General features: G+C 38.7%; 1 protein-coding gene across 1 annotated transcript in view; it reads right to left on the bottom strand.

Moving 5' to 3' along the window:
- Window positions 1–24,197, bottom strand: part of col28a1a (collagen, type XXVIII, alpha 1a) — a 52,274-nt gene that overhangs the window by 12,758 nt on the left and 15,319 nt on the right. The window contains exons 2-21 of the mRNA XM_061093061.1: window positions 17,419–17,503; window positions 13,153–13,264; window positions 11,784–11,940; window positions 10,640–11,205; window positions 9,518–9,538; window positions 9,355–9,414; window positions 7,690–7,743; window positions 7,548–7,592; window positions 6,505–6,531; window positions 6,148–6,192; window positions 6,017–6,061; window positions 3,604–3,657; window positions 3,424–3,492; window positions 3,231–3,299; window positions 2,653–2,721; window positions 2,490–2,558; window positions 2,314–2,382; window positions 2,161–2,229; window positions 1,337–1,405; window positions 1,175–1,246 (exon numbers count right to left, since the gene is read on the bottom strand). Coding sequence (XP_060949044.1) covers window positions 1,175–1,246; window positions 1,337–1,405; window positions 2,161–2,229; window positions 2,314–2,382; window positions 2,490–2,558; window positions 2,653–2,721; window positions 3,231–3,299; window positions 3,424–3,492; window positions 3,604–3,657; window positions 6,017–6,061; window positions 6,148–6,192; window positions 6,505–6,531; window positions 7,548–7,592; window positions 7,690–7,743; window positions 9,355–9,414; window positions 9,518–9,538; window positions 10,640–11,205; window positions 11,784–11,919 — 1,608 coding nt within the window. The 5' untranslated portion in view covers window positions 11,920–11,940; window positions 13,153–13,264; window positions 17,419–17,503. The remainder of the gene's footprint in view (window positions 1–1,174; window positions 1,247–1,336; window positions 1,406–2,160; window positions 2,230–2,313; window positions 2,383–2,489; window positions 2,559–2,652; window positions 2,722–3,230; window positions 3,300–3,423; window positions 3,493–3,603; window positions 3,658–6,016; window positions 6,062–6,147; window positions 6,193–6,504; window positions 6,532–7,547; window positions 7,593–7,689; window positions 7,744–9,354; window positions 9,415–9,517; window positions 9,539–10,639; window positions 11,206–11,783; window positions 11,941–13,152; window positions 13,265–17,418; window positions 17,504–24,197) is intronic.

The following is a 24,197-nucleotide window of genomic DNA, read 5'->3' as shown; positions in this document are numbered from 1 at the left end:
AAACTCTGGTCAATGTGAATTCCACTGGGTGGGCAGTGTCCAAAGATATATAATTTACGTTTAAGAGCTTTCCTAAAAAAAAGATCACCATGTACTTAAAACGTTGTGAAACTGTCAATAAAAGTTTCATTTTGTATTCTGGCTCCATTTTTATTTAACAGGTGAAGAGACTTTAGTGCAATGTAGATGAGTTTTGGATAAACTATATGCCTTGTCTCATTCAAAATACCTAACAATATGCATAATTTGCAAAACTGCTAATGTAATAAAAAAATAAGAGTTGTACAAATCATACTGTATTTTGAAGTATTTACAGCTATTTATTGGCAACTTTAGTTGCCAGGTGACTTCTGTAATTTTAATAGAATACAAGGTTATGTTGTAAACAAGATTACAATTAATTGCAGTTTCCTGTAAAAGAAAAAACAACAAGAAATTGTTGTTATTTATATGCAACTTTTTTGCCAGGTATTTACTGTTAATTCTACAGTCAATTATTTACAGTGTAGCAGAATAACTGATCATATCTAATACATTACTCTGCACTGCACTGGCATACTCTTTCAATCACACTCACACACTCAACATGGATAACATGTTGCACCTTCTTATAATTTTTTCATCCAAATGGTTATTAGAATTTCTGAACACACACACGTAATTTTGTCTTCAGTTTTAGCATTTTAGTTCTGCCTCTTAGACGTTTCACATGAACTTTTTAGGGATGCGCATATTAAAGGCTCACTGTGTAGGATAAAGTGACATCTATTGGTGAAGTTGCATTTTGCAGCTAAATACCCTTCCCCTCACCCTCCCCTTCCAAACATGACAGAGAACCTGCTGTAGCCTTCAGTTGTCATAAAAACTCAAATGGTGTTTAGTTTGTCCAGTCTGGCCTACTGTAACAAACATGGCAGCCTCCGTAGAGAGGACCAGCTCCTGATAAATATAAAATATTCAAATTTAAAGTGCCTATTCTAGGGTAAAGAAAACAACAATTTAGTTCAGTGAAAACATCACTAGGATTAATTTGTATTAAATACCTGCAAATAGATCATTTTCACCGAAACCTTACAGACTGGACCTTTACTGTAACTGTCTTCAGTGTCGGAACTGCAAATTGAACCTTTTAATTTTGCAAAATGTGATCTTTGACCTCAAGTCACTCTCTCACCTTTGGCCCAGCAGCTCCATCCTCACCAGGAATACCAGGTATCCCGGCAGTCCCATTAGGTCCTTGCGCCCCCTGGAAAACCACACGTACATAAACTCAAAACAATTAGTGTGTTGCATTTAATCTCACTTTGAACATTCAAGATGAGTTTGCTCATCTAACCTTTGGTCCAGGTTCACCATCACCCCTATTTCCCTGAGGTCCAGGTTCTCCTGGGAAACCCTGGTCACCCTGGAAAACAAATCACTGACTGAACTTCATCACACAGAATATGCAAAGGGTTGCTTTTCGGTCAAGAAAGGGGCAGGTTAATCGTAAAATTTAAAGGGAAAATTACCTATTGTATTTAGAAAGAGAAATTAAGGCAAATTGGAAAACTGTTAGCAAATTATCTTTGGTACACAACCACCATCATTTCCAGACATACAGTTTTTTTCAACCTGAGCCTACTGTATCGTAGCTTAGATAGTTGAGTACAGTGATGCAGTAGAGTATTAGTTGTGAAGGTCCTGTTGACTGAGGATGGAGTTGCTCTTGAGCTGAAATCTTCTCGACATTACTGCATATTAAGGTTTGCTTATGAGAATGATTCAAATTTTGACTTACAACATAACAAGGAGAGATCCTGGGACCCCCGCCCCCCTTAATTCACTATGTCTATTTTATATATAAATATGATAATAATATTAATATCAACTTTTGAATCCTCTGAAATTTAGTACTGAATCAGTGAACGCACTCTGTTACACAGATTAATCCATGCCACCATTATCTATTGGTCATATCAGATGATGTGAGGTTGTGGCAAGAACAGTGGATTAATCTGTGTCTTTATTTATTCCGCATTCAACTGTAATTTGTAAGTAGAAAACTTTTACTTTCTCTTGACTTTAGCATACTGCATTCTGCTGTGTATGTGCTATTTATTTCACATGAAGTCTATTATGGATTAAAAGCTTGTTTAGCACTGCTTCTCATTGACTAACCTTTGGTCCAACTATACCAATTCCAGGAGGTCCCCTGGGCCCAGAAGGCCCTGTGAGCCCTTGGTCCCCCTAAAGCCACAGAAAAAAAATCTGAGTTGAATAAAAGCATGACAAATAATAACTACAGATTCCTGTCATTTTCATTGGCCTTGCCTTGTCCCCTTGTATGCCTGCCCCTGGATGCCCCACCAAACCAGAAAGTCCAGGTGCTCCTGGGTTTCCCTGAGGGTTAGACAAATGAAAAGTTAGACGGGTCATCCTTTACAGCTACACAGGATTGCAGTATACATGTGTCTGTGATCCCAACCTCATTAAACTCTGAACCATACCTTATCACCTTTGGACCCAAATCCTGGAGGTCCACGACTGCCCTTAGGACCCTCATACCCCCTGTCACCCTGTAAACACAGATGAGGATCTGACAAGTCAACAACAAGTCTCCAGAGAATTCAACAGTTTATTAGTGTATTTTATGCATGTCATAGAACTTACATTGGAGCCTGGGAGACCCTCACCAGGAAATCCTGGAGATCCTTGCATCCCCAGTGGCCCTGCTGGACCCTATAATCAGCACATAATTCATATTAAATACTGAATTAACAGATATTACATGAGCTCTCAGTTTACTGAGTGTATAGTAGAATAGCATTGTTAAAAATCCAAGATGAATCGTTGTGATACTTTAGAGCAACAGTGTTGTTTACTGCACACACTATTCCATTTTTCTGTTCTGCATTAAATCTGAGAAGAAAATATAATCTTACACTTTGTGGTTTTAAGCCACATAGAGTACTTTTCATATTTTCACATGAGGATTATTCAATATATACACTGGGCTAATACAAGAGTGATAAGTAAGTTTTCATTGTCTGCATTGATTCCAACACACTGGTTTGAAACAGAACAACAAATATGTTGGCAAAGCAGATTATGGGTCACTTCAGATTTATCTAACAGATACTTGCAGCAATTGTGATAGCTGATAAAATTATGAGTAGTAATTAGTAATAGTACATTTTCCATGGATAATGTTTCTCAGCAATATGAACAGACCCTGACGTTTCACTCACTGTCATCCCTGGTACACCTACACCCATTGGTCCGGGTGGACCTGGTCTTCCCTGGTTCCCCTTTTCACCCTGAAAAGTAAAGTGTACAGATTAGAGTTAAAGTGAGGATTATACTGGACAGGCATTGGCCTTCCTGTGCATAAGTAAGAAGAAAAGTGTCCTTATTTAACCCAATACCTAACATAAAATGTACCTTGGGACCAGGGAACCCAATGCCTTTATCTCCTGGATGTCCAGGTGCACCCCTTGGTCCTCGTTCACCCTTTAAAGGAATGGGGAAACAAACTTGAAACTAGAAACATGCCCATAGCTTCAACCTGTGAATTCAGTGAATCACTTCATGCATTCTAAACACGGTTGCCAGCCTTCTTACTTTAGAGCCAAACGGCCCCTCTGGACCCTGGTCTCCATGTCCCCCCATGGCTCCCTGGCAGTTGCAAGAGACAAAAGAAATAATAAATGGTTTTGATTCAATATATACCATAGCAGGCTTTTTGACCTTCTATGTCAAGTGCCTTGAGACAATGTATATTATGATTTGGTGCAATACAAATAAAATTGAATTGAAAATAAAATATTCAAAGATTTTAAAATGTGTATAAGTACATGATAATGCTGGAATAAAGATTAATACATTAAAAAATTATTGGCAGACATTGTCTTGATTACAGAGTAAAGAGAAAAGATGATATTGTTGCTTTTCCCTTTCCTTCAGGGAAGGTCAGTTCATCATTCTTGTTGCTCTCTGGGAAGTGACCGTTTTCTCTATCACACTATGAACAACTGCTGTTACTGGAAGGACCCGTCAGTGGCTTCCCACAGACTAACAGCAGAGAGGGAATGAACCCCGGTGCCTGAGGTGGGTTCTAAGAGTTTCTCCTACCATGGTCGTACTCTGAGGATTTAATGGTTGTGGTTAGGCCGAGGCCTTCGTGGGAGGTGCCTTATTGTTTGTTAAATGTGCATACTTGGTGGATGGAAGCCTGAGCTTATTTAATGCAAATGACATATACTCTGAAATGCTGAAGTGAATCAGAGAATGCTTAAGTGTTATAATAGTGCTGCTCTTCCCTAACATTACACTCACAATGGACAGACAAAAGCAGAACTAGAGATTGTATCTTCCCTACTCCAAACATGGTTGTTCCTTGATAAAACCTGGTCCCTACATTACCCATGATACAACTTAAACACCATAAGTTTGTTCAGAGATTCATGTGCATTATAAAGGTGGCAACTTCACACAGCTCCCTCTGGAGACACTAGCAAAAGGTTTACAAACCAGAGAGACAATATTTACATTCATTTCAAACTAGAAAGTGTTGAAAGTGGGGCTGATCATCTTTTTATTTCAATATTAAATCATTCACGAGTTACGTCTTTGACATGTAGGTCACTGAGGTGAACACTGCCCTCTGCTGGAGTCTCAGAGGAGTTTTTATGAACATCTAAATCACATGAAGATTTCACATAAAAATTATAGTTTCAGATGTAAAAAATCCATTAAAATGCAAAATTGTACAAACATTGTTAGTCTCTTGTACTGTACAAGAGACTAAACTGGGCTCCTAGAAAGATTTTCTAAATCTGTACAGAATACAGAAAATATGATTTAATGAAATGGGCCAAAACATGCAAAAACACCTACTTGTCCTTTAAACGGAGATAATCTGAATTATAATTGACTTCTTCGATACTTCGATGGTGTATGAATTATCTTTGACAGTGTTGGTACATTTCATGGGAACTGGAGAGCAATCAAATGGAGGAAAAAACTGATGGGACAGTGACGATGGCTGCTGTTGTTCTACCGATGCTGCAGGGGGCAACAAGCATTTAAGGAGAGAGGGAATGGATAACATGTGCCCAAATCCTAATCCACTGGAACAACGTCTGCTCAAAGATCACAACCATTGCATTCCCCGCTATAGAAAGGCAACATTAGGAAGGGGATAAAACCTAATCCGCAGCTCACATTCCACAAGTGCAGAGCAGGAGATGGATTCGGAGTGTGTGGTTTTCACAGCAGCCCTGATTGTTTCAGTGTGGAAATGAAGGCTAGCACAGAGGAATCTTATAATTCGACCACACAGCCATTTAGATATGAACCTTCATACACTTAATTATCTTACATTTTGTCTTCAAAACATGGTAACTACATAGGTGTGCTGCACCATGGTAATATCTGGCTTTATACCAGCACTGAAAGTTGCTGTCAACGGCCACACACACCTACTGCAAAAAGAATAAAAACTAAACGTCTAACTATGTCAGCCTACTGCTTTCAATGCCTATATTAACTACAAACTCTTTGATTATAATTTCTCAAAGGATTAGTTCAATATTTGATATTCACTTATTCACAAACACATTCATAGAGTGCATCTATGTGCAGCACCTTCTCACGCATCACTTTACTGCCAGCACAGCCGTCAGGGGAAATTTGGGGTTCAGTATCTTGCACAAGGACACTGTAGTACGAGGAATGGAATGGATGAGCCAGGGGTTGAACCATCAACCTTCTGGCTAGTGGAAAACCTTCTCCACCTCCTGAGCCACAGTTACCCACAATAAAGAATTACATGAATCTAAATCATATACTCTGTGGACTGTATGTAACTGAGATCATCAGAATTTAAGTAATTCAATTCACAGTGTACTCTGTTCAGATATGTGCTTGATTAGTTGTGTTGAACTACCATTAACCATCGCTCTGTGTAAAATAGAACATCAAAATGAGGCCCAGCCATTCAATATGCCCTAAATGTGGAGAACATGAAAAGTACCTGTTCTCCTCTGGGGCCTTTAGGGCCAGGAGGTCCATTTGCACCCTGAGAAAAAATACATTATTACTACACTTAGTATCAGAACAGTCACCCAGACAATGAATTAAAAATGGATAAATAAAGGATCTTACTTGATCTCCCTTTGTACCCGGGGCACCACATTCCCCTAGTTCTCCCTGAAAAATATGACCAGTAAGGTTACAGGTAAGTGAAAGCTTAAAGCAACGTCTTAGCAATGTGGACACTGAACCAAACCAAGCTGCATCTCACTCTGTACGCAAACTGAACTAAAACTATTACAACTGCCACTGTGCATGTTCATGTCATTCCATATTTCCAAATCATACATAAAATCACAAAACAATTAAGATAAAAAGAAGTGATAAGAAATCATTTGGTTTTGTTAAAGAAATGTATTGTAAAATCTTTGTTGTGATGATATTATTTTATGTTGCAATCATTTTTAAAACTGTGACACCAATCCATACCTTTTCCCCTCTGCTGCCAGGTTGACCCTATTCAAATGGAAAGATTAAATTAAATTTTCCAAAAGTTTACATCAGACAGTTGAAACCTGGAATAACCCACTCAGTTCATGGTCATTTTGGAGGCTGCACTTGGTGGTGCTGTTGAATTGCATAAACAACCATATTAGTGTCATTTATACCAACATATTCAAATACATTCATATTATTAAGGAACGGCTGCATACCAGAAACAAACATCTTAGTTGGATCTGAAAAAAGCCTCCATGGTCGTGGATGTAAGTTTATACCTTTGCCTCATCCAGTATTCAATGATCATTAAAATGCAAGTTGCACCCCTGTAACTACATCTACCCCCTCCTGTCCTGCTCGACAACACACAAAATAACACAATGCTTGATTTCTGTTTTGTTACTGTACTTCAAACTATGGCAAGTGTTAACATAAGAGTAATTTAGGCAGCCACGATGGAATGATAAACACACTAGATATATAGATTCATTCAGCCCTGTTTAATCTATCCAAGCACAGGGTGCAAATGCATTTAGTTTGTGTCCAAATCCACTCCAGTCGCTTCCTGAGGCACATGATTCAAAAGGGTCTCACTTAAATTCTTAAAGGGATAGTTCGCCCAAAAATGAAACTTTACTCATCATCTACTCACCACTATGCCTATGGAGGGGTGGGTGAAGTGTGTGAGTCTACAAAACACTTAAGGAGTCGCGAAAGTAAACTTTGTAGCAGCTGAATGTGATAGAATTGAACTGGTGACCAAGACTTCAGACACAATAAAACAACAGAAAAATCATGATATGCCTCCATACTGCTCCTGTGGTTTCATCCAAGTGTCTTCATGCCCCGACATTCTTATTCAACTCAAAACAAGGTCGTTTACAATTTTCATTTTTGGTTGAACTATCCCTTTAAAAGCTTCACTATAATCAGTTTGGAGCTCTTACTATACTTCTCAAAAGCGAATGTAGCTAAAGTGATATGACAGCTTGAAAACCCTGTAACCCCAGCAGAAAAAAACATTTGATGCTCACCTCAAGGCCCCGTATTCCTGGACGTCCATTAATACCAGCTTCCCCCTGCAGTGACCGAGCCCAGACAAAACAGTACGTCAAACAACACTTCATGGATTCTTTCTATTACCAGCACTGGATTATGGAGACAATAGACACTTACACGAGATCCCTTTGAGCCAGGCAGTCCATCTGAACCCTCCTCCCCTGGTTTCCCCTAGATGAAAGTACAGGGAAAGATTGTGCAGAATGAGAATATTTGGGCCCCTATTCAGTTTGGCCTCTATGTGTGTATAGGCAAAGGTGAGGTAGGGTGTTCTCAGTGCGACCTGTCTGTAACCCCCGTCCAACATAAACCACCACCTCGGGTTCTCAGATCATCGCAGCCTGTGTGTTTGCTCAAGCTTAATCTTCCATCCTTGACCTTTGCTTTTTTTCCAAGGGCCTCTCTTCAGTAGCGCTAACAGTGAAAACAGCCTCCAGCTGGCTCTCTGGCCACCTGCTACACTTGCATTGTGGGAAACATTTCCTGCTCTTCCACATCTTTTCCCTTTAGCATGCAGGCCAGACACACCTGCTTCCAGTGGCTGCCGGCCCGGGTCCTGAGGTCAGGAGAATGCCTGTCTGTGCAGGTACAACAGGCCACCATGAAAGACTGTAGGCCGATTTATAGTCGGATTTTACGCAGGCACGCAAACGCAGGACACGCAAGACCCCCTTGAGTGCTTGCGTACCCCCTCTTGCGGCTTGCGTGCGTCCGCCAATTTTTCTAACTATACGACAAGGCTGCGCAAGCCTCACGCAGCCCGCAAGGCTGTGATTGGTCTGCTAACTACATCCTTTCCGGAGTCGCATTTCCGGTTTCATGCCCCATAATACCGGCAGAAACCATGAAAGATTTAGAAGAACGAATATGGACCAAATAGAAGAGCGTTTGGCAGAAGAGATCCGAAGGTATGACCACTTGTATAACCCATCACTGACTGGCGGATTTGTCTGCGAGAAACAGGCTATGAGGAGCCACAGTGGCGATGTAAATAAACAGTCCACGACGACTGCCACACACAAAGAAGGCGCCTCTAAGGCCGTCTTCAACAAAAAAAGTAACTCCGCCTAGTGTTCTGGCGGGGAATTGCTTTGCAACATGTGCAACCCTTTGGGAGCCATAAACCAAAACGAGTCCGTCGATGCAACTGCGTGGCCAGCCGCAGTTGCAGTCGCAGTACTATAATTCGGCCTTTACAGGGCTTTATCTGTGGCTGAGGAAGTGATTAGGTACAGAGAGTTTCACTATTTTACATAATGTGCATTACTATCACTGCCAATTCGAAGGCTGCACGTTATTGGTCCAAATCAACACTTTAGCACACACTTTAATGAGATGCCTGTTGCAGACCTGGTATTAGCATCTATGAATTGGATCCGGATATTATAATCTAATGGGAATGATATTCATGAACACCCAGGGGGACAAACATTAAACTTTTTTCAGTATGTTTTACTGTCCAACATCAACCATATGATCTGTAACTCCTTCCTATCAACACATTCACACTGCATGATGCCATGACAAATCCCATCCTCTCTAGGGGGAAGTAGAGGGCCAGAAGACATCAGTCTTGTTATCATAGAAGATGATTAGAAAACACCACCAGGTTTATGCACCATTCACTGTAAAGTAATGTTATTTCATGCATATCATTACCAAAAAATATGAGAAACACAATACAAGACAAGCATTAATACATGTGCATTACATGACTAGTGAGCAACTTGTATATGTATCTAAACAATATAGAATTATGCACGTCAACACTATATGACTCACTGGAGATCCAGGGTGACCCCTTTCCCCCCTTTCACAGAAGCAGGTCTTTGGATGTGGGCACTGAAATAAAAATATAACAAAAAAACTGAAGCAAAGTCAACAGTGTGCATTATTCCACATTAAGATCAAACAGACTTAACTAAAAAAATAGACTATTACTTACCCCATTTTTCACAACCGTGTTCTAAAAGAAACAAGGAAAAACTAAATTAATTAGCTGTTACAACTTCTGAGTTCTGACTCTGAGATGGATGCAAAGCACAAACTATTGTAGTAGTAAACTTTAATATTTAGCTATTTATTTTGGAGTTTACACAAATACAGTTTAGTATTAGGCTCTTTCACAACATGTTCTTTGCAGAAAATCACAGGTTTTACAAAAAACTTTAACAGTTCTAACGGCTCTATTGCTTTGAGATGTCCCGGTAAGACATGAAAGTGTGACAGTGAGCCAGCGTTAATAACACCAGGACCCTATATGAGGAGTGTGAAACTTTATGATGTTGAATAAATGGTCTCCTCCAGGAGAAAAAAACAAAACTGACCATTATACATAAATGCATGTTGTTTATGGACAAAGCCAAGATTCTCTCCAATAATCCCCAGAAACATCATAGTGTGTAATTTTTACATCTCTGCTTCAGCAAGTATTCAGACACAGAAACATTCTGCACACATTATTGTGCTTTAGATTCATGCTTTAGATTCATTTTAAAGGATAACAACTGCTGTTTAGGTTGATAAATCTACACTGAACACACACTTAGATTGACAAAGTAGAAACATGTTTTTTAAACTGAATTGATTGGACATATTTCAGAAAGACTGTATATATATATATATATATATATTTATTTAGATTATATGACAACATGGTGAATATCCCTTGTACGTTTAAAGGTCTCTGGCACATTTTAGGTTACCAAATACCATTAGATGTAAGCAGGTGTTAGGGGCCACCATCGGCTGTGTGCAACACAACTTCAATTGTGAACCTTAGCATCATCAAGTGTTTTGGCGTAGTAATCAATGATACAATCCAAACTTGAGGGTACACTGAGGCTAAAGGTAAATCTGACTGGCTACTACTACTACTTGTATGGCTGTACTTTATATATCAAAAACTCTCTCTCTCTCTCTCTTTCTCTCTCTCTCTCTATATATGCTAATATGCTTTTTTGGTTAACCTTGTTAAGTGTGTAACAAATTGTGATTTGTGAATATGGGCTTGTTCACATTATTTGTCAGTGTGACACATGAGGAGACACATAAACACACGACTAACCAGTTCCCTGAAGAGTCTGTCCTCCAGCTGGTTGTCGGTGAGGCTGAGAACATGTTGCAGTGGGGGAGCACTGGCAATGGAGCGGAGCTTTGTAACCATGGGCCCATCATTGGTCAGGCCCGACATCCTGATGACGAACACCCTGATGCTGTGCTGTTTGGCCTCAGCAGCAGCTGCCACTGCGCTGGGGCTGCGAGGATGGTCCGTGCCATCCGTCATCAACAGCGCCACCCTCAGGCTGCTGGGTGAGGTCTCGCGACTGAAAACCTTGGTGGCGTTGGTGATGCCATAGGCGGAGTAGGTGCCATGGCCGATGAAGGTCATGGCGGCCACCCGACTCTGGAACACATCCACATCCTGCCAGTCTCTGAAGTTGTGCTCCACTGAAACAGTGCTGCTGTACTGCAGAGCAGCCAGCCGTAGTCGCAGCCGCCAGCCATCAGAGTGGAGCTGCAGAAGCTTGGTGCTGAAACGCAGTATGAACTCCTTCTGACGCTCAAACAGCAGAGCTTTGGCTTTCTCTGAACTGTCCACAATGAACATAATCTCCACTGGGCAGATCAGGCCTAGACAGCAAGTAAAACACGGCAGAAAATGTTATGCTACATTGTTCCAGAATCCAGATGGCCAGCTATTAAAGATGGTATGAATTATAAAGGCAAATTTACCATTGGGTTAATTTTGAATTGGAATATTACGGTTCTGTTGGTATCAGCCAGATTGTATGTGAGAATCACTAAGTAACCTGCATTTGACATGTCACTTATACTCTAAAGTTATTCAAGTCTGTAGTTTTATTTTGATACAGCTAAAGTATATTTTGTATTGTGTATTTGATTGTATTTAATTATATTCTACATAAGGTGGTAACTAACTTATGTTATTGTTTACGACAGTTGAAGTTGCAGTTTGTTGCACATGTGTAGTTATATATTATTGACCACATGGATATCGATATATATTTACGTATTTATACGTATATATATTATATTATATGTTATAATATAATATATATATATATTATATTATAACATTATTAAGTTGAGATGATCAGACTTCTTTAGTGACTAACCTATTCAATCAATCCAGTTCTATTCACGAATACTACATCTTTAAATTTAGAACAATGATGTATTTCACTTACTTTTGGCCTCGTGAGTGACGATCTGGTTTCCCTCTCTCTGTCCTTTCCTCCTTTTACTTTGACATAAGGTTGAGTGTGAGAGGGTCAAAATGATAATGAAAAGCATCAGCCCTAACTGTAACCATGGCATCGTCATTCTTCAGTCCAGCGGCTCAGACTGTCAGAAGGAGGATAACAGGGAAATAAGAAGCAAATAATGCGTCTGTGAGACTTATGATATAATAATGAATAACATCAGTCTTTTCACATCTGCCACACAGCAGCACTTCAATACACACTCAGTCAGGAGAGGCAGAGGCTGTAGTGATTTCACATCGACACAAGAGGGAGACGACTGCAGCAACAGCTCAGAGAAGCAGCATTTAAATTCCTATAGCATCTTCAGACACACCATACTGAACAGTCCGTGGGGCACACATCTCTGTTATAGCTGAGGTCACACTTTCACAATCACAGCTGCTCTTTGACTTTATCACTATCATCTATACCGCTACAATTACATCGTCTGTCACCAGCAACTATTGCAGTCATTACTAGTGCTAGTGCTGGTTATTTAATGGCTTCTGATATACCTATAATGTAAATACAAAGCATCCTGTAGTTCCATGAATGTGACTACCCTACACTATGACTGCATGGACAATATGATGAAATTACCTATAACATACACCTCTACCTTTGCTTTATAGAATTTTAATCTTTAGGTCACTTTTGCCTGTGTTTAATATTTTACTTTATTTAAAAAAAACTTCCTCTAGTTATTTTATTTATCAGAAACTCTTCAATATATTTTCCAGAAAAAAACTCACTGTTACATATGGAATTACTAGTGCTACTAGAAATAATGCTATAATATTTTATGAAGAAAATACCTTGACTCAAGATCAATTCTTGAGAACTACTTTTGTTAATGATTCTTAACTGAACTCTGGAAGTGGACCTAATATAGAAAACCCAGTGGGCTTATTTTGAAGCCTTTACCTAAATGTAGACAATACAAAGTTGACATGCCGGAAATTATATGATGACTACCAAGAAGAGTCAACAAGTTGACAACAGGATATAGAGCAATAATGATTATAATAATAATCATCATCATTATAATAATAATAAACAGCAACAGTATTATCATAAAAAAGTAAAAGATGTGCGTATATTTGGAAAAGCGTGCAGATGCATTCAAAAGAACACCTGAGTGTGAGTGTGTATTATACACATGCACTGACTACTGAGGAATATTAATCATTAGTTAAAAACAAATCATATCTACATACATAAGGAAGAAAAAACAACAGAGCAGCAGTTAATTATGTATCATGTCCCTACCAGTTAAACAAGTAATCATACCTTATGTAAAGCAGTCACGTACCTGTGTGTCAATAGAAGAAGAGCTCCAGGTTAATGCATCAGTGAGACGAATTGCTGAAGTGGCCAGTTCCTCCTGCTTCCACTGTCTCACCAGCAACTCTAATGATGTCAGACTACCAGAGACAAGAGCACCACATTACAACAAATACAGATACCTGTTAGCCCCTTCACAATAAAAGCTTACCCCACAGAAGAAACCATTTTTGTGTTTTATTTCCCTGTTCGAGTTTACATTAAGCGTTTAAGTGATGGATTTTTCGTTCAATCAAGAGCACACTTTTAAATTAAATCTGTACTTTTGCGTTGCTCATTTTCATCAATGACAAAATTCTGGCTTTTATTTTGAAAAGAAATCGGTTGATTTCAGCCATTTGTCATTGCTTCTAATAAAGTGACAATACGACCAATGTCCACCAGACACATATTTATTACATTTCAACTACAATACACATTTTTACAAAAATTCAAATCAATACAGATAAAATCAAAAAAGTCAAGAATAATCAAAAACAATAATTTGTGAAATCATTTTTTTTTTTCGAATTTTAATTAAGGTCAGAAAATAAGAATCATTATTAAAGGTAAAACAAAAACAGTATTAAAAAAGTGATTTTAGCAGACACAGAGCTACACTAGCATTCATCTTGTTTCTGCTACCTATCTTGTGAATAGCTGCTTTCAGACATGCACTGAACTCTGGAGAATCTCCATTCTCCGGAGGTTTTGTATGTAAGAATCCAAATATCTGAGAGAGAGGCGCCAAATATTCTCTGAAGTTTTTCCAGCCATCCCCCTGGATAAACTCAGGAGATTGTCTGATTGAGCAGATGTGAGAAGGCAGCAGCGATGTGAGAACCCCTTAATGAATGTTAAGGACAGAGGATGTCACACCTTGTTAAAGCCCTATGAGACAAATTGTGATTTGTGAATATGGGCTATACAAATAAAATTGGATTGATTGATTGATTGATTGACAGCAGTAGATCCTCTGCAGTAATCACAGCAGGCTAGTGGGCGTGCTGATGATGTTTCAAAACTGTGCCATACACAAAAAAGACATTAACGAAGATGTCAAGAAAGCTTTTGGTGATAAGGGCGGACACAACAACACGTTATCGCCGCAGTGGAATTAATATGTTCCATCCTGCCTCTGCATGTTGCAGCACTCCTCACCTGAATGCTCCGGAGATTTCATGCTGTTGTGAACACATCTGAGTTGAGAATCCCTTGTTTCATTGTTCTTGAAAGGCAAACTCCTGACAAAGTGCAGACTCATTTTGAGGACATTCTCCAAGTTTGTGTCTAAAAACAGCTTCTGTAGTCACACTCCGTGTAGCTCTGGTTTGATCTCCCAAGCAAAATATCTGATAAATGCTGAACAGGTTCCCCAGCAGGCTATTAACTCTTTCTGCCATTCAGTGCAGAGCAGGTGGTTTATGGTGATGTTAACAGAATTGTTCTGGCGAAAACATTTGTTTGCAGCTGGAAACAGTGGTAATATCTGTGAGTGAATCAGAACAGTTAAGCAGTGGTTGGCAAAATAAGCCTGATAAGTAGCCTTCTGTAATAGCAAAGGTATTTGTCTATAGGTTTGTCCCTTTTTAGTCAGTTTATCCATAACATAAAATGTTAACCAGAAATCTGACTCGACTTTTAAAACGATATTTTTTGCTTGCTGCAGAAACTGCAACTTAATAAAATGTCACTCAAAATTAAGCAACTACCAATGACAACAAAACAGCTCCCAAAAGTATACCCAAATTTGCTTAGCCCCCTGGTGTTTGGCTGCAGTAACAGTCATAAACCCCCTCTCCTCCATGTTAACATATTGTCAGACATGACCTAAAGAAAAAATAAATATTGTATATCAACCAGTTTTGTTGTTATCATAGTCCACCATCAGCTGCCACATCAATCGTGCTCCACCACCACTATCTGATGCCAACATGATACAGGATCCGCCATTATTATCACAATCAGCCAGCACATTACAGGATCCACCATTACGATCACAATCTCTGATACGCGTTCCATCAACATAATCCACGATGTGGCTGCAGCCGCGGCCCTGGATCTGCGGATGATAAGGCAAAGGGACTCCGGGGAAGAAGTCAAGTCATGACTGTTCAGACTCTGACCCCAAATGACATCACCAGTGCAAGATTGTAGCACCTGAATAATGTTCATTTTGGCTGCTCTTCCTGTCCACACAGTAAAATCTAGGGTACTGGTGTTAATAAGGAAACATTATTGCAACCGTCTTCTAGTGAGAAGAAGAAAAAACAGGAGCATTAGTCTGCTCATTTGCAACTGGGTCCAATTCAAAACCCATTTTCACCCAAAATTATTAACACAATGAGGAAGACAGAATGACATCTTATGACTGAAATATGGTCGCAGGGTGTGGGAGAAAAAAGGCAATACTGTGTGTTTTAAATCTAATCTCTATGGCAGCTTGAGAATACTGGTGGCTGAGAGAAACTCCACCTGTGAGGTGTTGGGATGAGAAACTTCAATTAGCTGCTGCCATAATTCATACAGACAGCCTCTGATAAGGTCTCATGTCCGCTTTCCAACATAAATCATGAATATGTCAGAGACCTGTTGCTGCAGTGCAGTCATTTGATGAATATTTCGTAGAACCTTGAAGAAAGCATCCTTTCAAAGATCCTCTCTTTACCATAGCTTTCCAATTACCTATGTTTGAAGAAAAGAAACTCTGCAGGCCTCATAAACACTCACAAACTATTCACATAATAAGTAATTTATGTCTATGTCATATATTGTGGCAAATTAGACCAAAGTGTGTATAAATCCAGGACTGTGAATCATCCTTCAAAGTAAAATCCTGGCATATTTTGCATAAGAGAACCAGAAACTAAAAGTAATCACAATGCAATATACATTTTTGTTAAATACATTTTTTTGTGTTAAAATGTCCCTCCCACAGTTCTTACAAATACCTCTACAACCAAAACAAAGTGCTGAACGATGCTAAAATGGTCTTTAGAGCTCAATTGCACATTCAGACAAAATGGTTTAGCAGCTTGGAGAAACATCTTTCTCGTAACACTCTGCAAGTATTCTGCATTTGGAGACACAGTGGACAGGATGTGTCTGGGAGAGCCAACCTGGGTGCCTAATGCTGCTGGGTGTATGGGAAGAGACTGGTGCCAATGCTGGTTCTGGCACACTGTGTGCAGACAGCGCTGTGTTAAGACAACACAGCCAGACAGCAGCAACACCAATAACAGGCTGGGAGTTTAGAGAGCGCTTCCTGCTGCAGTTCAACATATTTTGATAGGGCCAACGGGCTTTTTTTCCCAGCACACGGCTGCAAACTCCGACACTTTCTGGACACAAGCATGGGAAGCTACTGACGGTGGCCGGGAAATATGCCCGGGCCTCAAAGCTCCTGCATGAGCATGAGTTATGCAATAAAGTGAATGAATGGGGGAAACTGAGAAAGCTTCACATTCAAATATCTGTGTGTGCTGCAACAGTCTGTCAAGGTTGTCAGGAGGAGATGGCAGGTAAGTGGACCTTGATTAAGTTTAGATTTTTGGGAAATATAATTATTTGTCATTTTACATTCCCCAAACAAATAATAAGAATGGAAATTCCAATGTAGAACTGCAAAATAAAATATGTTCACTGTTTTCAATTAAAATCAATTCAATTTTAATCGTATAGCTCCAAATCATAATATACATATCTCAAGGCACTTCACATAGAGTCCAAGATGAAACCATGCACATCCTTAGGACAATTTTTTTATTATCAGAAAGAATAAAGAAGTTCTTCTAAACTCTTAATAAAGTCTTAGTAAGAAGACACAAAATGTGTCTTTGATGTGCAAAATGCAACAGAAAGTAAATGATGGGTTGTGTGAGGTGCTGTAGAAAGTGAAGATCATGTTAATTTTTTTTTAGCAATGAGTCCAAAAGCGTTCTCTGTTGAAAAAACAGAACTTTCCTAATTGAAAAACATATTAACGTGTCCAGGAACACCCCTGTAGCTTAACTGGCTCCTCATCATGTTGCAGGACATTTCATGTGGACAGTATATTTCCTGTACTGCTCTGTATGGCCCTTATCAGCAGTGTGTTGTTGGTGAGTCATATTTCATACAGTATTTTTCCCAACCGAGTGTCTCTACTGGAATCATCACTGAGCAGAAGTGGTGCGTTCACCTACCGACGCACTTACTGAAGTGCATATATGTTGTGATGTGTTCACTTACTACTACTACTACTACTACTACTTACAATTTGCAGGTGTTGTTTACTGGGAGCAGTTCTAGTTGTACAGTCTTACTGCTGCAGGAAGGAACAGCCTGCGACACCTCTTCTTCTGAAACACACAAGTGTAACTTGTTAGTCTGTTCTACTACCAGAGACAGTATCAGGGCCAGGTGAGTGCTTACATGGGGCGCTTTCAGGTATGAAGTCTTGTTGAACTTGGCATGCATGGACCATTTGTTGAAGCTCCCTGTGGCACTTCAGTCTTTGGCAGGCCTGACAGCTTCATAAAGCCGGTCCAATAGCCCCACTCTGGGGCCCTGATAGGCATGTGATAGATATGCAGAGGTTGTTTTAGACATGCTGGGTCACATTGCATCAAGAGGAGCTGCTCCATTCATGGCCTGCTTTGATGCAAAAAAGTCAGTGTCCAGTTTGGTATGTGGTGTATGAACTAATAACCTTTTGAGGTATGATAATGGAGCACGGAGAACTTTACAAGGTCCACAGCTCAGTTATTATGGTCATTGTAAGGTTAACATGCTGAACATAGGAGCATCATAAACATCCAGCCCTTAAAAAAAGCCTGAGAGGGATTAACCTAAAGATGGAAATTTTCATTTTTTATGACCGATGATGATCTAACCAAAGCAAACAGATAAACAGAGGGAGGGCCTGACTGATTGAGAGTGGGATGAATAATTGACTGGATAATAGCTTTTTAAGGCATTTGTAGTCGAGGACCCACCAACAGGGTCAAGAGGATAATATTATGTGACAGTTTCAGGAGTGTGGGTCTGTAAAACCTGCAGTGAAACCTGCCTCATTCTGCCTATGGAGTTATTAACTCATTCAAAGAATTTCACCTTAACGCCACATTGAAGCACTGAATACCTGGCCGAGGAATGATCCATTTTAAAGATAGTAAATACCAATTTTTTGCTTTTATAATAATAATGGTGTTCTTTCCGTCAGCACTACAGAAGGTTTTAGCCTCTTTTAGCTGATTGTTTTGTGGCCAAGGTAAAAGAAGAGTGAATGTTGGACTTTGTGTCATCAGTTGGACAAAAACAATGATCATGTCGTACTGGTAACACATCACATGTGTATTATGGAGGGCTTGGTTGTAACAAACCTCCAGAGAACTAGATTAACGTTTATCAACTGGGTATAGAGACACTGTTGCTGTGTCAGCAGGAAAAGGCATAAACTGTTTGTGAATATCATAGAAAATTTAGATAGTGACATTGTTTCATTATGTTATGTTCAGCTTGTTCTGTTGGCCCCAACTGGATAAGAATATATATATATTTATATGCTTTGAAATATCAGTGTTTGCCTACCTGTGTTTAAGACTACTACTGTTACTACTACTACTAAGTTTCCAAGCAATAGACTTCGGAAACAGTTTTAAACAAATGTTTACGTTTTAATTTATAAATATATTAAGTGTTTATTATATAGATTTGTCAGGAAAATGAAAGAAATTTTAATCAAGATGATTTCTTTAAAGTACAGCCTGAATCATAGTGGATCTTAGCGGTATTAACTGATCTAAGTAGCTCAGAGTTTAAAGAATCTAATAATAAAATAGTTTATGGGACAATGCTAATTTTACAGTTGCACAGTACACAGTGGCAACAGTATCTACATCATCTCAAATTTATCTCTGGATTTCAGGAACTGACATGTCATGTTTCTGATTATCTGATTAACGTAAATGTACTGGGCTTCATATGAAATATGTTTTCTTTGACAAAAGTCAGCAAACCATAAATTTATCAAATACAGTGACAGATGATTGACTTTTGCTTAGATTTATGATATCAACTATAAATAATGATCAAAAGGGACTGATCAAGCTCCTGGGCAAAAGTGGTTTTAAAGTTAAATCAATTTTCAATTATGAACTAGACTCGGATCCAGTAAGCCTCCTGTTAGGAATGCAACATTCATAAATCAACAGGACCAACAGACAGAAATTGCTAAAATTGTAACCTATGCTGCACGTTTATCTTTTGCCCATGGAAAATCTGACATACTGGTCCCAAGGTTAAATTGGTGTATTCTATCTTGTTACTGAATTATGTGGGATCCAGAATATCAAATATACTTTGGAAGGCACTCCCCTGAGCAAGGAGTGATGGCTGAATGAAGGAGGGTTTGTTGCCTGTATTAACTTACTTGAGTTTATTTGTTTAATCCCTGTTGTCCCACTGTGCATGTAGGCTGAGAATGTGCTTTGCTATGTATCTTACCTTGAATGTTTGTGTTTAGGCGTGAGGGTTAAGAGGCTATTGATGGAGAGGGAAGGAATAACAGATATGTCCTAATAATAAAGATATATTTAAAAAGTTACATTTACTACACCAAATTTAAACCAAGACTAATGTTTTTGTTTAAGGGGTTTATGAGCCAAATTGTGTTTGTGTGTGTGTGTGTGTGTGTGTGTTTGTGTGATTGTGTGTGTGTGTGTGTGTGTGTGTGTGTGTGTGTGTGTGTGTGTGTGTGTGTGTGTGTGTGTGTGTGTGTGTGTGTGTGTGTGTGTGTGTGTGTGTGTGTGTGTGTGTGTGTGTGTGTGTGTGTCAGTGGGTGGAAACAGATGAAGCAGAGGCTGCAACATTTACAGCAGTGTCTCAACTTGTTGGACACGGCAGCTGCTTTCCTCCAGGCTACTCTCTCCAACCCATCAACTGACTGACTCTGGCAGGCATATACTTAGTTATTTTACTGCAGGTGACATTGTCATCTTGCCTCTTTGATTATTTGGTAATGAAATACACATTCATTCACTGGTTTGCCACTAATTTCCTCCTGTATCACAGAATCATTAATACCAGACACACCAGACTAATGACATAGTGTGGCTGGTATTAATCATTCTGTGGATGGACACTTACATTTAAATCCTTCCAACATATTCTAAGCTCCAAGACTCTGGGATCATACAGTACTGATTCATGACAATCCAAATAAATTAATTTGATGTTTCCAATTTGCTTTTCTCTTTTCTGACACAGTGTGGGCAGTATTGTTATGATTGTTAAATGAAGAAGATAAGATGGTAAAAAGAAGAGTGGTATGAAAATATTTCACTCAAATCATCACTGTTCTATGTGTATATTAATATATTCCAGATGGAAATATTCTATTCTTAACTTTTGTATAAAACAATATGTGCACTGATTGAAAAATGAATTAACAAAAGATGTATTTTGATACGGAGAAAGAAAATATATAGTATATAACAATTAAAAATTCTCCATCTTAAGCCACTTACTGACAACTGTCTAGCGCAGTGATTTAAAGATTCTTTTATTTGTTTTAGAAGCATAAAGTGTTTCCCTATCACATCTTCCCCTGTTCCACCTCCACATCCCTGAGATCTGCTGACCAACCACTGCTCTTCATTCCACTCACCGGGTTCAAATTCAAAGATTTCAGTTGTTGAGGGTAAACTGTGAAATAATTTACTTACAATTACACACCTTCCCCTAGATCGTATTTTTAAATCTTGTCTTAAGACAGCAGCTCTTTTTCTATTGCCTCTTCATAGTCACCATGAAGACAAGACTGACCACACACTGGCTTTAATTTGTAGTCTGTTTGATGCATGTTCACATGCTGTTTGCATCGTTGTTACATCCAGTTATACTGTCTATACTAATTTACTTACATCATCTTATTTATGTCTGTCTCATTGGATTAATCATGTTTTTTGTTCAATCAATAATCCTACAATCTAATCTCACAATACATGTTGACTGTTAATGTGCTCTAACATGAGGAGTTGATAACTTAAAGTAATTGTTATAATACTGTAGTTAGGGACAAAATATACTTCTGTTAGTGTATTTAGTTGGATATTCTGGATAATACACTGATGCACACATGTCTTTAGAGTAAATGTTAAGCTTAAAGCAACAGTCGACCTGGCTTTGTTTGGAGCAGTAGAGACAATATCCTCCAACATGTTCAGTCATAATAATAATATGTGTCATATGTGGAGTTTGTCCAAATCTAAATAGGTTGAATCCTTCAGACCTGTGGGAACTTGCTGTGTGCTGCAATCTTTTTTTATATGAGAGGGTGAAAAGAATCATAATGTCATAAAGAATTTTGATCAGTACAATGATGTGTACTGTTATCATCAACTTAAATTTTTTTTAATACATTTTCAAACATAAGAAATGTATTTTTAGTGTAAATTTATGTCTATTCTTTATATCATTTCATAGAGAATTAACCTCCCTTTGCTTTATGTTTGGTTACTATGTGTTATATTTCATGTTATGTGTTGTGAGTGACCCATTCTGATTTACATTCAATCTCGGCTTGAAGTCCCTCATTTTCAACTAAGCAAAATATTGGAATATATGTCAAAAAATATGACAGATGTTTCTTGCGGCCCAGGTGTTGGGGTGGGGAATCTTTTGCCTCTGGGCCAGATACAAACTGCGAGACAATCTGATCCAGCCCCTGAGGCAATTTATAAATATAAAAGCAAGAAATATAAAAAAGATTTTGTACTACAACAAAAGGATATAATATGAAATAGTAGACTAACATGCTACTGTCAGGGTGAACTTAAATACATGCATTTGTATATGTTTTATCACTGACAAACTTCATGGTGACTGTCAGCAAGAGAATAGTAAATGTGGAATAATACACTTTCCTATATGGGAACAGAATAAAGACACGTTAGTACGCTCAATGTGAAAGTCTTATCTCAGCATCATTAGCTGGAAAGATATTTAACTGGATGAGGGACATGGATAAATATTTCTTTGTGAAGGTCATGCTCTTAAGTGGAGCCTGGGTCCAACAAGCAGCTTAATTGGACCAAATTCTGACAGAGGCAATGTTACAATGTGATTGAGCTAAGAAGCTGAAACCTCTTTCAGAAGGAGACTGAAGGAGCCTTGTTGATGCTTGTTGGTTCGAACCAGACAAGCAATTGTTCCAAAGTTTCAGTTTGTCTCAAAGAACTGTCAAAGAGCAGATTATGGAGAATATTGACTTCAGATGCTTGACCAATTCGAAGCAGGTCCAGTCATCATATCAGACCGATAAGTGCGATATGGTCAAAGCCTAAGTATGGATGCTTCAACTATTTTAACAAGTCTTGATAGGGAAAAAGGTTCCCCACTCCTAAGGTACATTTATTGTTTAAATATCAAATAGCTCTGAGTTTCTGCTCTTGGTTTTAGAAAAAGAAGAGACATTCTGAAGCTGAGAAAACACAGGATCAAGACAGTACATGTTGAATGTCCTGAAAAATAATGAAGTGACTTGTGTTCTGAACAACAGGCATCGAAACGATCAGCTCTGAGGAAAAACCCAAAACCAACTCTCACACCATCACCATGAAACTGCACGAGGAAAGGGTGAAGATGTCACAACCCACTGTACCAAGCAGAAATATGGAGAACATCTGCCCTCATGATACATTTCTTCTGCAAGTTAACAGAGAAATGTTCCTAACGTCAATGATCCCGAACACAACATACTGTAGAAAAGAAGAGGAAGGTTTCAGACTGATCAAGTAATTGAGCTGACCCTTACCTAGTCATATACAAAGTGGCTGTATCCTGAGTTGTTGAACAAATATAGATGTAAACACCAGGAAATAAAAGCTCAAACTTTGGATTTTTGTAACACGTTCATCTTTCAATCTTTAACCTAAAAGCCATTCAGTAGAATAATATTAATTGTTGTCTGTTGTTTGGATTTCATTGTTTTGTGCTATTTTCAATGTATTGTATATCGCTAAAACCGATCTGTTTTAGCATATGAAGACCCAGTGAGGTCAACACTGATTGACCTCTCTAACAATTGGCCCAAATATCCACTTGCCTAAAACCTCCTGGACTATATTTTCTTATTTTCACTGTGATCAATTTGTAATTGTAAAGATCACATTTAGACGTCATGGATTCTGTGCAACTCAGTGAACACTCACGTGTTTCTCAAAAGTCATCTAAGGGTTAAGTTAGAGGACACTAACTTCACAGAGGGTGGAGGTCCAGTTTGTGTGAACAAGCAGTGTGATGATCAAACTAAAAGGTTAATGCTGCGAACCTGTATGTCACTGAGCTGAACAGCTATATAGTATCCAATGGTCCACTACACTTTTTATTTGCTCTCAGATTTATAAATAAATAATCCACATTGAATAGTCTGTTATAGTACTGGCCTTTGCATTCATCAACAGCTTCCCAGCTTGAATAGGCAGAAAACCAACATCAAGACTTGTTTTCTATAAATTAATTATTACCAGTAGACAAAAAAATACTCTTTCGAGTTTAATTCCAGATATTCGCTTGAGGGCATCAATATATTTTTAAATCAATTGCAGTTCAAAATGCAGCAACCTTTGCTCACACTGCCCCCTGCTGTTCAATCCAGTTCATGTTAATAGCAGGAGGCATTACCTCTGCTGCTGATATTCCAGAACATTAGAACTATCGCGCTCACCTCACTGATGCCAGACATTTAACAAAGCTGCTTGTTATTCAGTGTTAAATACATTATGTACACTTTCAATGTTAACACACAGTGGTCGCTACAGTGTACTAACCGCTGTATGACACTGATTGTTACCAGTGCACATACTCTGCAGCTGTGGAGGGCATGATGCAGATGCTTAAAAAAAAATGCAGCACTCTTATTTGTAGTCTTACTATTATGTATAACTGCTGCTATAATGAATCACAATATTACAAGCATAAACACATCTCTTTATTATTTACATTTTAACAACCAGTCTGGCAGTTAAAATGTGAGTTACATAACTGTATCCC

This window comes from Limanda limanda, chromosome 19 (assembly GCF_963576545.1).
Source record: "Limanda limanda chromosome 19, fLimLim1.1, whole genome shotgun sequence".
NCBI lineage: Eukaryota > Metazoa > Chordata > Actinopteri > Pleuronectiformes > Pleuronectidae > Limanda > Limanda limanda.
The sequence above is the reverse complement of the archived record's forward strand: the minus strand, read 5'-3'. Positions and strand labels throughout refer to the sequence as shown.